The sequence below is a fragment of the Vigna angularis genome, chromosome 1 (genome assembly GCF_016808095.1).
Source record: "Vigna angularis cultivar LongXiaoDou No.4 chromosome 1, ASM1680809v1, whole genome shotgun sequence".
Classification (NCBI taxonomy): Eukaryota; Viridiplantae; Streptophyta; class Magnoliopsida; order Fabales; family Fabaceae; genus Vigna; species Vigna angularis.
Genome location: NC_068970.1, coordinates 43,747,427 through 43,762,495, shown reverse-complemented (window position 1 = coordinate 43,762,495; position 15,069 = coordinate 43,747,427). Strand labels below are relative to the sequence as shown.

The 15,069-nt window shown below is 36.7% G+C and overlaps 1 protein-coding gene and 1 pseudogene across 1 annotated transcript; both read right to left on the bottom strand.

Moving 5' to 3' along the window:
• Positions 1-1,195: 1,195 nt before the first annotated feature.
• On the bottom strand, positions 1,196-6,435 carry LOC108319679 (probable beta-1,4-xylosyltransferase IRX9H; annotated as a pseudogene).
• A 2,080-nt stretch (positions 6,436-8,515) lies between these two features.
• Positions 8,516-10,949, bottom strand: LOC108319704 (glutamate decarboxylase 1-like). Its single transcript, XM_017550929.2, has 6 exons — positions 10,782-10,949; positions 10,442-10,646; positions 9,886-10,301; positions 9,554-9,807; positions 9,415-9,467; positions 8,516-9,172 (listed from the first exon to the last, which is right to left on the bottom strand). The coding sequence occupies exons 1-6, from the start codon at positions 10,865-10,867 to the stop codon at positions 8,708-8,710; spliced, it is 1,479 nt and encodes a 492-aa protein (XP_017406418.1). The 5' UTR covers positions 10,868-10,949; the 3' UTR covers positions 8,516-8,707.
• Positions 10,950-15,069: the final 4,120 nt, after the last annotated feature.

The window sequence follows — 15,069 nt, the reverse complement described above, 5'->3', positions numbered from 1 at the left end:
ACAAAACTGGTCATGAATTATATTTACTTGTTTAATACCCATAAAGATTCATACCATCTATAAGAAATCTAGTTCTTAAGTTTCTCGACTCTACACCAAGTTCTAGAAAAGTTTCATCAATCTTTTTTCATTATGGAGAATTAGCTAGGTATTGAAAAAGATTATCACACCTTTTGTTATCTACATGTCATGGTAGGTTCTTTATACCTTCTTTAAATTTTTTTTTGAACCTAGGTATTGTGGGCACAACACCTTAGCAGGGGCACCATTGATTCTTTATCAACACTATTTCTATAAACTTTTTTTTAAATCATGATAACTCACATGTTGGACACACCTTTAATGAAACAAACATGTCTTTATGTAATACACAATCATTAGAGCATGAATGTTTCTCTTTGTACTCTAAACTCATGGGACATATGATTTTCTTTGCTTTGTAGTTATAATTAGGTGACATGTTATTTTCTAAAAGCAACTCCTTCAACAACTCCAACAATTCGATGAAACATCTATTAATCCATCCACTTTATGATTTTAAACTAAATATATTGCATAGTTTTTTACAATCATGTAAAGTTACTGCTTCTTGGGTACAATTATTGCCCTAGATCAAACTTTAAAGAATCATACAAATGAGTTCTTCTCAAAATTTCTTCACCAATATCACGTATCATGTCCTTTAAATGATCACTAATCAATTCTTCAATATATTTTGTTGTTTGTGACGTAGTAGACTTGTCTTATATTTCTTCATGTTAAGTTTAAATGTATAAGTCTTGACTATACACTACTGCAAAAGGTTTTTTATACCTGTTAAAAAAGGCTTTTTATACCATTTTCGAGTAAGTATAGAAGCAGGGAGTATAGAAAGTTTATGATTTTTTACACCTGTTCTAGAATAGGCAAAAAATTATCTTTTACACCGGTTTCACCTGTAACAGGTATAAAAGTATGATCTTTTAAACATGATATTTTTGAGACCAGGTATAAAATGTCTCATTCGTTGTAAAAAAATTCACTTTTTTATACCTCTATTGCTGGACACAGGTATAAAAGAGTGTCACTTTTATACCCGGTTATGTTATAACCGGTGTAAAAAGTCACCTTTTTTTAGAATATTTGATTTGTAGGTGCTATTATCTATATCCAAACCTGCATAAAATTCAATCCTATACACATTAGAGTCTAAATAATCAATAACAAGCAAAATACTCAATATTGTTTCTATTAACACATCAAAATGTAATATTTATCCAACAAAGTTCATAAATAAATTTATCTAACATAGTTATAAAATGTTCACATTACCATAAAGCTTATAAATTCTGGCGAACACGTTTCAGATCTCCATCCTTGTGTGGATTTTCAGCCCTGTAAGTGCATCTTCTGATGTTGATCCATACATCCAACCCACCTAAAATTAACACCCATAACAAAAAATGTAAACTTTTTCAACAACAAATTAGCTATTTTTTCTTGTTTTGATAAATATACTTGTTTTTCATCAAACAAGAAATATCATATTCTAATATTATGTTAAAAAGTAAATTTTAAATTTAATTTAATTTTATAAAATTGACTTGAGATTTCAACAAATAAAATCATCTTATTCAATTACATCTAATAAAATCATCTTATCTTTAATTAAGACTAGTCTTTTTAAAACCTTACCTGTTTACCCCAAGGAGTGTCGTACTCATATTCAGAACTGCCAACTTCTTTCGCTGCCTCAACATATTTCCAAATATTATCATTGGAAGCCAATGTCTTCCCTTCCAAAGCATTCAGTAGCTGATTCCAAAAACCTCTTTGAACTTCCAAATATTGTTTTCTTTTATGAGAGTTTCCCTGCACACATTTATATTGTAACATGGTATATCAGATAATGCTTCTTTCCATATGCAAAATTCTGGATTTGTTTGACGTATGACCACACAATATCAAAAACATAAACAGTATTCAGTATTCAAAGTATACACATTTCAATTGAAAACTCAAGCAAACGTAAATATCTAGAAAGTATCTCATAATACCTTGATTGTATCTTGTAATAATATAGTATTTGATAGGAGATCAATAGAGGAAAGACCATTAATTTGCAAGGTTGTGCTTTACAACAAACAATCTTACAAAATCTTAGTTTATTGTTAGTGGTTGTACAAACAATGTGACTTAATGGCCTCCTCAAAGAGCTGAACAAAGCTACTATTTCCAAAGTCCTAATTGGCAGAGGAAAACATATAGGCAAAGGAACAGCTGCAATCAAAACCTACTCAGGTTGAAAATAATTTACCATGTTCCTAGAATTAATTGATATCCTTTAACCTTTCCACAACAACTGGAACAAAATTAAAAGGTGCTGTAAACAAAAATTGTATAATTAAAGATACAAAAATATAAGTGAACTAAATTCAAATAAAAGGCAAGAAGGGTTTTGCTTTAGAATTGACAAAGGAGCAGCAGAATACAGATGAAGACAAAAAAGAAAGATCACAGTAACAGAATAGTGAAAATATGTGATGTTCATCTCCTAATCTCCATCCATGTTTTTCAATGCACTAGTCCTTTTGTTTTTGGACTAAAACCACCAAGATCATTCATTACCTTGCATTTTATTCATCGTGTTACTGTGCTCTTGCTTGTGTTACAATACGGGTATATAACTCATTTTCTATTTTGTGTATATTGTAGTAAGAATTTGGTTTCCATGATTCAATCACTTGAATCTCTTTCTTTGATTAAGATAAAATCAACTATGAAGAGAAATCTTATTTGTTTGGTTGATTTTGATCAGCTGGGAATATCCAAACCCAGGTTTCGTCACCAACAAACTCTTCAAACTCGTAATAATTCCAATCATCTTGCAAATCTATCTTCCAACAATCTTATATCTCTTGCCTCCATCTATGTTTTATGGATTCTGCTTCCTTTTTTTTTTATTGCATCTATTGTAACAAGCTTAAAGGAAAGGTTTAAATTTCAGAGGAGTCTTAAAATAATTTTAAGAAGTTTCATTATATATTTATTACATCTTAGAAAGTCCAGATGAGCTTTGACTTTACTATTATTGTGTTTGTCTATCAACAAATACTTTCACTTTACTAACATGAGCCGCCTTTATCTATTTTCCCTCTATTGTAACCAAATCTATAATTGTTAACAGTTTCATCCAACTTCAATAAAGAATAAATCTGACAAATAATCAGTTACTGAAATTTTAGCATTGTTCAAAACATCTACTAGTTAAACTTGAAATATAAAGTGCTGGACAGTAATTGATTTTAAAACAATAAAATGGGCTATAGAAGTTTAGAGATTAAAGATTTCACTTACAGCCAGGATGAAAATTTACTACTCTCCACTTCTCCACCAGGATTTCACACAAGTGGAAGCTGAAAAATGGCATCTAGGTTGTTCTTTACAATCCATTTCTGCAGATAGGACGAATAAGATGATTCAAGATCGATATGCCAGACCATAACTCTCGAGCAGTTGTCCATCAAGCCCTCCATTTGACTTTCATCTTCAACCAGCTGCTCAATCAATGTGCTGACCTGCATATAGAAAAGCAAATCCACCACTGATGAGGGCAGAATTCAAGGTTGTACGGTTCTGAACGCTACATTTTTCTCCCATCCTTATTGTAGAAAGCCATGAGGGCATATAGAACAATTCCCAACCACACTTGACTAATGATAATCTGATTGGATATGTTTTCAAAACTTGGATTATGAACAGAAAATGTCACGTTATGTAATAATAGATAAAGTCAGAAAGATGAAGATATTGTTTAGAAGATAGAAAAGACAGAAAATGAATTTTATGTGTTAAGACCACCATGGAGATGTTCAATTTGTAGCAGAAAGAACATAGTTACAGAATATTCAATAACCCTATTATAGGCTAATAGTAAATTCATAATCAATCTATAGCATCAATCTAACTGATCCTAATATCCTCAATTAATCCTAATATTATCAGTTACTATATGTATAGAATTCTAACTTATCTACAAGATTCTGACAGATATATTAATTTACTAACCCTCTAACTGTCCTTGACTGAGTCAAGTTGCCTGATAGGTTCTAGAGTAGGGCGATGCCACTTCTTTGGATCCTAGAGTATCGTACTATTGAAGGCAAAACCCGACATTTCAGCATGAAATCTTTTGGATTTCCCATATTGGTTCATTCGAATGCCATCCAATTAATCGATTTCCATTACAAATGGGCCCTTGCAAGACAATTCTACTTTTATCCCCTGATAATCTTGCTACAGTCCATGTCCCAAATCGCCTGCAAATCAAAATGACGATATATCTCAACTAATAAATGAAAAAACCGTTGAAAAAGCAAAATTATTGTAGGAAAGAGGAATATCCTAGAACACTATGCATGACCCAATTTGATTAAAGACTTGAATGCTAATAAAAGAAACATTAGCAGCAGATAGGGCTCATCAATGTTCCTTATGCACATGCACAAATATATACACATTATATTCTTAATTTTTCAAAGGTGTTTAGATTGAAATAACTGTTTATTTAGACAATAATTTTCAATTTTGTATTATAATATTTGTATTTTGGAGGCATTTTAGTGGTCTTTTTCATAATAATCACACAACTCAAAACCAGCACTAATTCATTATATGATTCCACACCAAAAGAGGTGAGGCTCAGGGGTTTCCTATCATTTTGGAATCCTATCAAAATAAATGCATGTATGATTGATAGAAATTAATTACTAAAGGTGCACAAAAGAAAGGGAATGACCGTCATTCTGACATTACTTTGCACAATGTAGAAGACCTTTGTGGATGCAACATATCTAGATACTAGATAGGTAGTCTCTACTTCAGAAATTGACAAATTTAAACATGACACCAAACAAATCAACGAAACTTCTTCAATAGGCTAGAGAGACAAAATAAATGACAATTAGAAATTCATAATAAACAAAATGTATGTATGCTTGTTATCTTATTATTCATGTTGCCTCAGTACATTACTTATCAGAAGCTAAGGTGTGCAAGAGAAGGAGAAAGAGAAACAAAATTAATATCTCAAAAACTTAGAAAGACCTTATTTCTCTCATTCGCTGAAAGAGGTCCAATGAATAGATGTTATCATCATCTGCAAAGTAAACAATTCCATCAAGACGATGAGTTTCGATGTGAGCCATTACAATATTTCTTTGAAGAATGCTCCTATGGCCTGGGTTTGTTATATTTGTTTTACAAAGAGGCATTTAAATTCACAGCCTCGTTGATTGATGGTGTTATATTTATTGCTGCATTTTTAAGCTGCTGGAAATTTCCCATAGCAGATATCACCTCAAATGAGAAGGCTCGATGTTTTGGCATGAGATTCATTGACATGTGTACTGATGCAAGTGGAATAAGTCCAACAGAAACATTATGAACAAATTCAATGAGATTCTTGTATTTTATTATGAACAAAACTGATCTATCAATGTAGTAGGAACATCTAACAACAGTGTACGACAGACCAAGGTCTTTCAGGAGGACCTTTCTCTCCTAACCCCTTTTTCAAACATTCCTCAAAAACTCCCAGCTCACCTCCTAATAAGATTATTTATAACAGTATGTTACAATTATGTAATTACAACTTTACTAACTACCTTCTTTTTTCTTTCTTTTATAAACTGTATCAAACCTATCACCCTTTAAGAAGAGTAAGTTCATCATAACGATCACATACAAAACCTTCCACGAATTTTAGTTTGCTGTTCATATTAAAATATGTCTGAAACTTAATGAATAATAGTTGAAAACCAATGAACTTCAACGCCTTTTCCTGTGCAGTAAACAACTCTACTATTTCCATACATATAATTAATTAATGGAAAGTGAAATTCAGTAATTGTAACAATGAACTTTAAGCAAGCAGTTTGCATGCAATAATTGAAATCAAAATGACGATGGCAACAAAGCCAAACGATGGTTATAAACACCCTAGCGCATCAATAATATTTTATTCAATGTAAAAGTGAGTTATGAGGTGAGCTTTGGTACCTGAGTTTCGATGAAAGACCCTTCCAAAACACATTTCATCCTCTTAATCACACACCTTCTTCGTTCTTGTGTTGTCGCGGAACCCTAATCTCCCAAATATAGCAAAAGAGAGAATCTAACCCTTCTAGAGGAGTCGCGGTCCAAGAGCACGAGGGTTTTGACGATTGATTTGGCGATTTAGAAACAAAGGAGAAGTGCAGCGTGAAAGTGAAGACGCACGCAGACGAAGTGAAGTAGTGATTTGGCGAACTGGAAAGGGCAGCGGCGTTGCAGACGTTGACGGTTTTCAACTCTACGCTGAATATAGCGGAGCTTGTCGAGGAAGAATTAGAATAGCAGCGTGAAAGTGAAGACGCGCAGAGGAAGTGAAGCGTGAAAACGGGGCAGAATATTAAATATTCCATACCGGTTTTAAATGTAGTTGATATAAAAAAAAACTTTTATATCTATCTTGATTTTAAGCTGTGCAGAACTATTTTTTATATCTATTTTCAATAGTGCAAAAAAATTTATCTTATTTATGATATTATCATTGCATCATCTTTTATACTTAATTTTAACAGGTATAAACATTAGGTAAAAAGCTTATTTTACACTAGTGATATCAAAGAAGAATATGTGGTCTCACATTTCCCCTAAATGCTGATGAATTTGATTCAGACAATGAACATATAAAAACCATAATATGTTATGTTTAGAGGTTTTATGTTTTCTTGAGCATATTACAACAATTTAACAACTCTTTTTTCATAGTCTCCATTAACGAACAAACATTCATCAACATTGATTCATAATTATGTTCATAACAAAGTCCATCGTTCTCACAGTTGTAATCCTCACATGATGAGACCCTATTCATTCAGGAAATTATGTTCCATAATATGTTAACACTTGCACGAAGAAATTTATCATTATAAAGTGGTCACATATGAACACAGTTAAGTATGTATTTGGAAAACAATACAAAATAGTTCAAACGAAAATTTTATCAAATTCATGCATAGGCTTACAATGTACATGTATTAACAAATTTTGAAATATAACTTTTTCAAATTGTCCAATCAAATTTCAAATTAGTACAAATGATTAATTTTTAATCATTTACACTAAATCTGAAATGAAAACTAAGGTTTGCTCAAAGTCTACATTTAAATTTAAAATTAAAAAACCTAATAAATCTTAATATAAACTAATAAATTAATTTCACTATACTTTCTATCAATTTTTAAAATGTAAGAAATTAAAATGTATATTAATAAACTAATTTTAAGATAGTTAACAATAAAAAATTTGATTAAGGCGTATATAAACTATTAACCATAAAAGACATATTCAACACACCAAAGGAAACATTCAGTAACTATGATTGAGTTTCTCAAAAAAATAGTTATGGTCACAATAAGACGGTGTGACAAACTAACCCCAATGGAGAAATTAATCATACAGAGAATTACTTCATGACCACCACTAGAAAACAACTTAGCTACAATTTAATAACAGCTCGACAACAACTCAGTTCAAACTCAGCAACAACTCAACAATATGGGTAACAACTCGGCAACACATGATGATGATCTTATCAAAAATGTGTTTTTATATATCTTTTTATTTAACTTAGCATCGTGAAATATAGTTAACAAGAATCATATGTGAGTTCACTTGTATGCAACACATGAGACTCACGAAAATACTTGACTTACACTTTTATATGTGTGGAACCCCATCCTTATTTGAAAATGCATGATATACCATGATCTTGACAATTTCCACCATTTCATTTGATCATGCTTGGTCAAAAGAATAGAAAGTGCACATTGATCCTCTACGATCTAATAATAACGAATTATCTTTACGTAAAGTATAAGATCTGGAGACATGATAAAGTGTTACCTGAGTTTCACGATAAACACCAAATGTTCTTATAAAAAAAATTTCAAACTGATCCAACCAAGATAGTTGGAGTTGACAACAACTTGTATTTGAGTTCCTAATCGTTGAAAAAAGGAAGAAAATTCACTTATAAAGACTCAAACACTTAAATCAATAAAAGATTTATATGAGTAAAATCGATTATAAGATGAATATTCAGATAAATTACTTCCTATGTTATGATGTATTTATAAACTTTCATAAATCTATTAGTATAATAATAAATAAAATAAGCTTAAGATATAACAATATGTTAATCAATATAATAATATTAGATTCAATTTATTATAACTTGAATTCTATTTATATTATCATAAATATAATTTTTCTTTAGAAGTACACATCTTATACTTATTAAATGTTTTAAATTTATTAGATCTAATAATAATAATATATTTTGGGTTGGACAGTTAGAATCAACAAATGTTCATCTCTTAAAAAAAAATTTCAACACCGACGGCATGGCACGTGGCAAGAATTTAAGTTACGGAGGGAATGTACATGAAACCAAAGCCAAACTTTTAGAGCAAGAATGACGAGGTGGATATTTTGACAACAACAAAAAAAACTACATTATACATATATTAAATTACTAATCTCAGTCGACCTCGATATATATAAAAAAAACAATGATATTTTGGGAACGAAAAATGAAATATAGTTAACAGTGAATCTTGAATGGAGTTAAAACAAATAGAGGCAGCGTATTTAGTTGGCATAGGGAGACAGAGCTCCCTAACTAGGCAGCCATGATTTTCTGACGCTTGTTGGATTCTTGACCAATGATTTCTTTCTGTGTATCCATGGCATTTTTCTTCACTACAGAATCAACCAAGGATTTTTTCACTTCCTCAGTGTTACTAGTCATTGTGGGATGCACCTTTTCAAGCTCATGCAGCACATTGTGTATATCAAACGAAAGGCGCTGAACAAGGGTACGTGAAAACTCAGCCCTGATCACCACACGGAGCACATTAATGTGCTGAGCAGCAGGTGGCATTGGATAAGCTGGCACTATCCAACCGTGGCGCCGCAACATCTCTGATATCTTGTACTCATCGTACTGGCTTCGGTCTTTCAGAGAAAATGCCACCACTGGAACACCATCGTCTTTCGATAGTATGTTAAAGCGTCCACTCTTCTCTAGATTATCTTTCAGCACCATTGCATTTTCTCTGCAATTCTCCATTATGCTCCGATAACCCTATAGTTAATTCAACAACAGAGGTAAGCGTATATATTCAAGTTCATCAAACGTTTCTAAGAGAAAATGGTTCATCCACCCTGTTCTAGCCAATTTTTATATTTCACTTGGATTATTGTGATGGATAGTTATTCATATCTTATCTTTATTAGACATATCAGATTGAATTTATTGTAATAATTAGAGTCTTGGAATTAGAGGGGTTGTCAATCTAACTGATAAGTCCAACTATATGAACTCACCTCTTGACCAAGGCGAACTAGCTGATAATATTGAGCAATGATCTGACTAGAACCTGCAAGAGAGGATGACAAGCTTAGTACCTTGTGTGATTATGTAATGACGGTTTGGAAGGAATAGACATAGATTGTAAAGAAGGACCTTTGGAGAAATTGAGGGTGAAGGTGGGTTGGTCAGCTCCAAGGTAATTGATATGGAACACAAGGTCTTCTGGTAAGTCATCCTTTGTCCTCCAAATAACCCAACCAATACCAGCATAAACAAGCCCATATTTGTGTCCACTCACGTTTATGCTCTTCACCAATGGCAGCCTGAAATCCCACTCCAGCTCTGGATATAGGAATGGAGCAATGAAACCACCACTTGCAGCATCCACATGAATAGGAGTTTCCCATCTGTCATCTCACAACCTTACCAATTTAGTAACACTTTAATTCATGACTACAGCTAATTAATTGAATAATATTACTCACCCAGTTTGCTTATTCTTTTGTAGCAGCAAGTCATTCAAGAGCTTCACGTCTTCAAACTCTCCATTGTATGTTGAACCCAATATTGCAGCCACACAAATAGTATTTTCGTCAACCAGCTGGACTGCTTTGGCAGGATCCATAACGTAGTATCCTTCTCTCACTTCCACTTCCCTCAACTCCACCTCAAAATACCTGGCAAATTTCTCCCAACATACTTGTACATTGGAGCCAGTGACCAAATTAGGCTTATCATAAGGTTTGCCTTCTGCCTTACGTTTGTTCTGCCACTTCTTCTTGAATGCAAGTCCTGCCAGCATTATTGCTTCTGATGACCCAACAGTTCCTGCTCCAATAGCATTCTCATCTTCTCCAATCTCAGCATGGAACAAACGTGCTATCATATTCACACACCGATTCTGTTTCCATTCAAATACAACAACACCAGAGGGAGTGGAAAAAATTATTGAACAATTCAAACACCAGAAAAATATAATACCTCTTTCATAGTCCAAATATAAAAATTGAAAAGGAAAATAAATTGATGATAAGGACGTACGTGAAGATCAGTGGTGATAGGATATTCGTCCATGTCAACATAGTTCTTGTTGATGGATTCCATGATGAGTTTGTTGCACTCTTCCTCCATGGAAGTGGTGACAAAGGAAGCCAAGTTAAGCTTTGGAATGGCATCAAGTTGCAACTCATCGTGAATGTTCTGGTAGGCAGCCTCCTTTGGCATGGACTCCTCAGGCATACTGAACCTGCATCACCAAAAAACAACACTTGATGAAGTATCTCCCCAGAAAGAAAATAAAAATAAAGAGAAGTCAAAGATGATACTGAATGAACACTACAAAATGAAGAGGATAGCATGATGGAAAATAAAATATATATACCTGGGAAGAGAGTCCCTAACATAGCGAGATGCAAAATTGGAATGAAGAAAGAGGTCAGACTCAGAAGCAGGTTTTGGAAAAGCCATGGTGTTGGAATATGTTAGTGATCTTAAAGACAGCAAAGAGAGAAGAGTTGGTACTAAGATGTTTGTTTTAAACTTTGTTTCGATGTGTTAATGAAAATGGAAGTTGTGGTATTTATAGGATGATGGACGCGGAGAATAGTTCTTTGTTCGAGATTTTTCTTTGCATTAGTCAAAGCAGAACAAGAGACCTTGAAACCGTGTCATAATTTTCGCTTCTTTTCATTCTCTTTTTTTTTTCAGTATTTTCTAGAAATTGTAGAAGACGTGATAAAGTTATTGTTTTATTAAGCGAGTTATGCTATCTTTTATTTATTTCAGAAATTACATTCAAATTAAAATTAAAAGAATCCTAAAATTTTAAAGATTGAAAAATAATTACTTTTTAATAATATTAAATATTTAAAATATAAAAAAGATAATTAAATCCTAATAAAAATGTAGATTAAAATTTGTAATATATAAAATTATATATATTAGTATTACAATGTTCAAACACTCGTCAACTAAATAAAGTTAAGACTTATAACGAATATAACAACACTAATAAAATATTAAATGTTATGTAGTAAGGATATTTATGTAATAACATAAATATCTTAGATATTTTAGACAGTTAAAATATCAGTCAAAGCCACTAATCACACTTTTAGGTAAGGTGGTTATTTTTATTCTTTATAAATACAGTGACAGGACCCAAGTCCAGGTACGTTCTCTTTATGCTCTAGAGATCCTGAATAATACTTCAGAGCAGTATCCAATTACTCTCTTCTGAGCTTCAGCTCCATAACTCATATCTGACTTGAACGTCGGAGTATCTTTGCAGGTACCTCCCCCTCCTTTGGCGAATACGAAGGACAACAGTTGAAGAAATGCAAGCATCCCAGACATCCAGGAGCAACAGAGACACACAGGAAAATGTACACCGAAACATTTTGGCGCCCACCGTGGGGCCGAGTGCAATCCCAAAAAAGCCACAAGAGGAGCCTCGGCCTCGATGAATCACCTCTCCGGATAAAGCTACTCCAACAAGATGGAATCGCTGCATCGCCACCAAGATTCTCCTCCGCGAGCCGTGACGCCACTGTCATTACCAGATCGAATGACGCCTCCAGCGGGTTTCTCTCCTTCTTCCCCCGTGAGCCATTGATGCCAGTAGACATCAACGAAATCACTCCCCTTTGTGGGTCAGATCCAGTGCAAAAACATGCTTAATTTCATCATTCACCTCCCTCAAAGATGGTGGACAAATGAGAGAAAACTTCTTCCACTGCCTCTTTGAATCTCGACGTCGTCATCCCAGTCTTTCCTTCCATTTGGAAGATACAACAATGTCATGAAAGGGCTGCCGCCTTCATCGCCGCTACTGCAAAGATCAAAACCACAATTTCTAATTCCCCAAATTCCCAATTACCCCAGAAATTGCAGAACAACGGGAACCCTAGATTCCCAAATCGCCACCAAGCTAGGACCACCACCATTCGTTGAGCTCGTCGCCGGCCACGGAATCAGGCTCCCCTTTTTCTCTTCTCCTTACGCACAAGAGGGATAACCTTCTCCTCCATGAATCGCTTCTTGGGCGAACTCAGCCAGCGTGCCCACCGTCAAGACCATCGTCGGCTTCACCAGGGCTCTTACCCTTCTCCTTTCTCGCGTGCGAGGTTCTCTCCGCGCAGCATCTTCGCCATCATGGACAGAGTACAGGCTTTGGAACATCTGGTTGTCGCTGCAAATGTAGATCCCGTCAGTATCCTGCAGCAAACCGTCTGCTATGATCAGTCAAATTCTTTGAATTTCTCTTTTTCTTGGGGTTTTGCTATCCAAGTTTATCAAGGAAATGAACTTGTACCTGACCTCCTTTCGGTGCAGAGAACTTTTGTTCCATGGAGGAGGGGTAGTAAAAGTCAATGCCAATTTCATGTTTAACACCAGAGATTATCTCAGAGATCTTTGTAACAGGCCTTCAGTATTTTTCTTCAAAAGCGCGACATCTCATAAGGATACAGAGGTACACCAGAAATCCCTAAATTCCCAATTTTCACAAACCCCAATCCCCAACGAGAAAAACTCTAACCAAGATCGCACAATCCGCAAACCTAAAACCCTAAATTCCCAAATCGCAACCCAAAGATCGCGCCCACCTCTTACAGGGCCGGACCACCCAGACGACAACCTCCGCTTCTTTGACACCGAAACATTGGGGGGCATCCGCCACCGCGCCAGTGCCGTCACAAGGTCACAACCTGGTCTGACTGGCGATTTTGCCAGGAGCTCGGTTCCCGTCACATGAGCAAGCTAACCGTCTGCGCGGAAGATTCCCACACGAAAAATCGCCAAAAAGATCGCAGACCCATTCTCCATGTCTTCCGCAACACCCGCGCATTCCACGCGTAGTTCGGTTCTGCCTCCACATCATCCAACTATTCCCCAAACCTCAAACTCCGTACGAGCGTCCGACAAACTAGGTGTCGAGCGTCCAAACCGTCCTCACGTCCAGCCGCTCGGCATTCCACATTGGTTAAGGCCGCTCGACAAACAAATGGACGAACGTTCAAACCATCCACGACGTTCGTCCGCTCGGTCCCCAACATCGTCCACTCGGTCATCAACGTTCTTTCATCTCATCATCAACGTTCAGCCTAGAGCGTTCGTCACTTCGCTCATTACTGATGTTCGGCCTCTAGCGTTTCGTCCTCGCCCTTCCGATGGAGCGCTCGACAATGCCTGTGAACGTGCGTTCAGCCTCGCCCATGGGATTCGAACGCTCGACAATCAATATGTGGACGAGCGCTCGTCAATCCATTTCAACGAGCGCTCGTCCATCCATTTCAACGAGCCCTCGCCCATCCACTTCAACGACGTTCGTCCACTCAATCCTTAACGTTCGTTCACTCCGTCACCACCGCTCGGCCATCCATGGCCTCTCCACCGGTCATCAACGTTCCTTCACTCCGTCACCAACGTTCGGCCATCCATGGCCTAAACCATTCGGCCATTCGTTTCAATAGCGTTCGGCCAACAATGCTCTCTCGTTGACGTTCGGCCTAGAGTGTTCGGAACTTCGCTTATCATTGACGTTCGGTTCCAAGCGTTCGGCATAAGCTTTGCATAGAGCGTTTGTCCCTTCGCGTGATCATCAAAGTGCGGCCTAGAGGGTTCATCACTTTGCTTATTATCAACGTTAGGCCACTACCACTCGACCATTCGTCAATACGAGCGCTCCCGCATTCGGCCTCAACGTTCGACAGTCCAGTACAAACGAGTGTTCAAGAAGCGCTCGCCAAAGCCTGTGTTCAAGCGTCCTTGTTGTTTGCCGTTCGCCCTCACCATTTGGATCCGAACGTTCGACAAGCCATGTGACGAGCGTTCGTCCTCGCACTCAGACTTTAACGCTCGACAACGTTCGGATCCCAAGCGTTCGTCCACTCGAATGCACAACGTTCGCTCAATAACGTTCGTCGTGTCGGCCACCCGCTCAATATCGTTCGTCCACTCGAATCCGCCAGCGTTCGCTCATTCTACTACAACTGATGTTCGCACATTGGTCCTCAATGACGTTCGGCCATCCATGGCCTCAACCATTCAGCCATTCGCTCATCATTGTGAACGAGCGTCCAAACACTTGGCCTCACACTCGGCCTCTCGACATCTACAGCTCGACCATCTACGGCACGTCCTATTGACGTTCAGCCTGGAGCGTTCGTCTCTCCTCTCAGCATCGACATTCAGTCCCTTGCGCTCGACTAGACCGCTCGACAACTCATGTGTACGAGCATCCAAACAGCCGGACGTTCGTCCTCACCCTGCGGAAACGAATGCTCGACACTCAATGTGGACGAGCGTTCAAACAGCAGCCCCTCGTCCTCGTCTCGACACTCAATGTGGACAACCGTTCAATAAGCAGACCGTTCGTCACCTCCCTTCGGAATCAAATGCACGACAATCAGTAGGTGTACGAACGTTCAAACACTAGGCCGTTCGGTTTCAACCGCTCATCCTCACGTTCGGTCTCTACCGCTCGACCATTCTTCAATACGAGCGCTCCCACATTCGGCCAATCACTTCATTAGCGTTCGCCAAATCCCGTAGGAAGCATTCGGTCACTTCATCTCTTTGACGCTCGGCCTCAAGCGTCCAGCCACCAGGTTTGCAACTTGACCAAACGGTCTCACCTATATGCTTAATATTATTTCTTACAATGCAGA

Excerpts from the sequence above, each read along its gene's own strand:
- LOC108319704 (XM_017550929.2), bottom strand. The coding sequence starts at position 10,867 with ATGGCTTTTCCAAAACCTGCTTCTGAGTCTGACCTCTTTCTTCATTCC. Across the intron at positions 9,808-9,885 it reads CAAAAGAATAAGCAAACTGG|ATGGGAAACTCCTATTCATG; the intron begins GTGAGTAATATT and ends GTGAGATGACAG. Across the intron at positions 9,173-9,414 it reads TAGTTCGCCTTGGTCAAGAG|GGTTATCGGAGCATAATGGA; the intron begins GTGAGTTCATAT and ends AATTAACTATAG.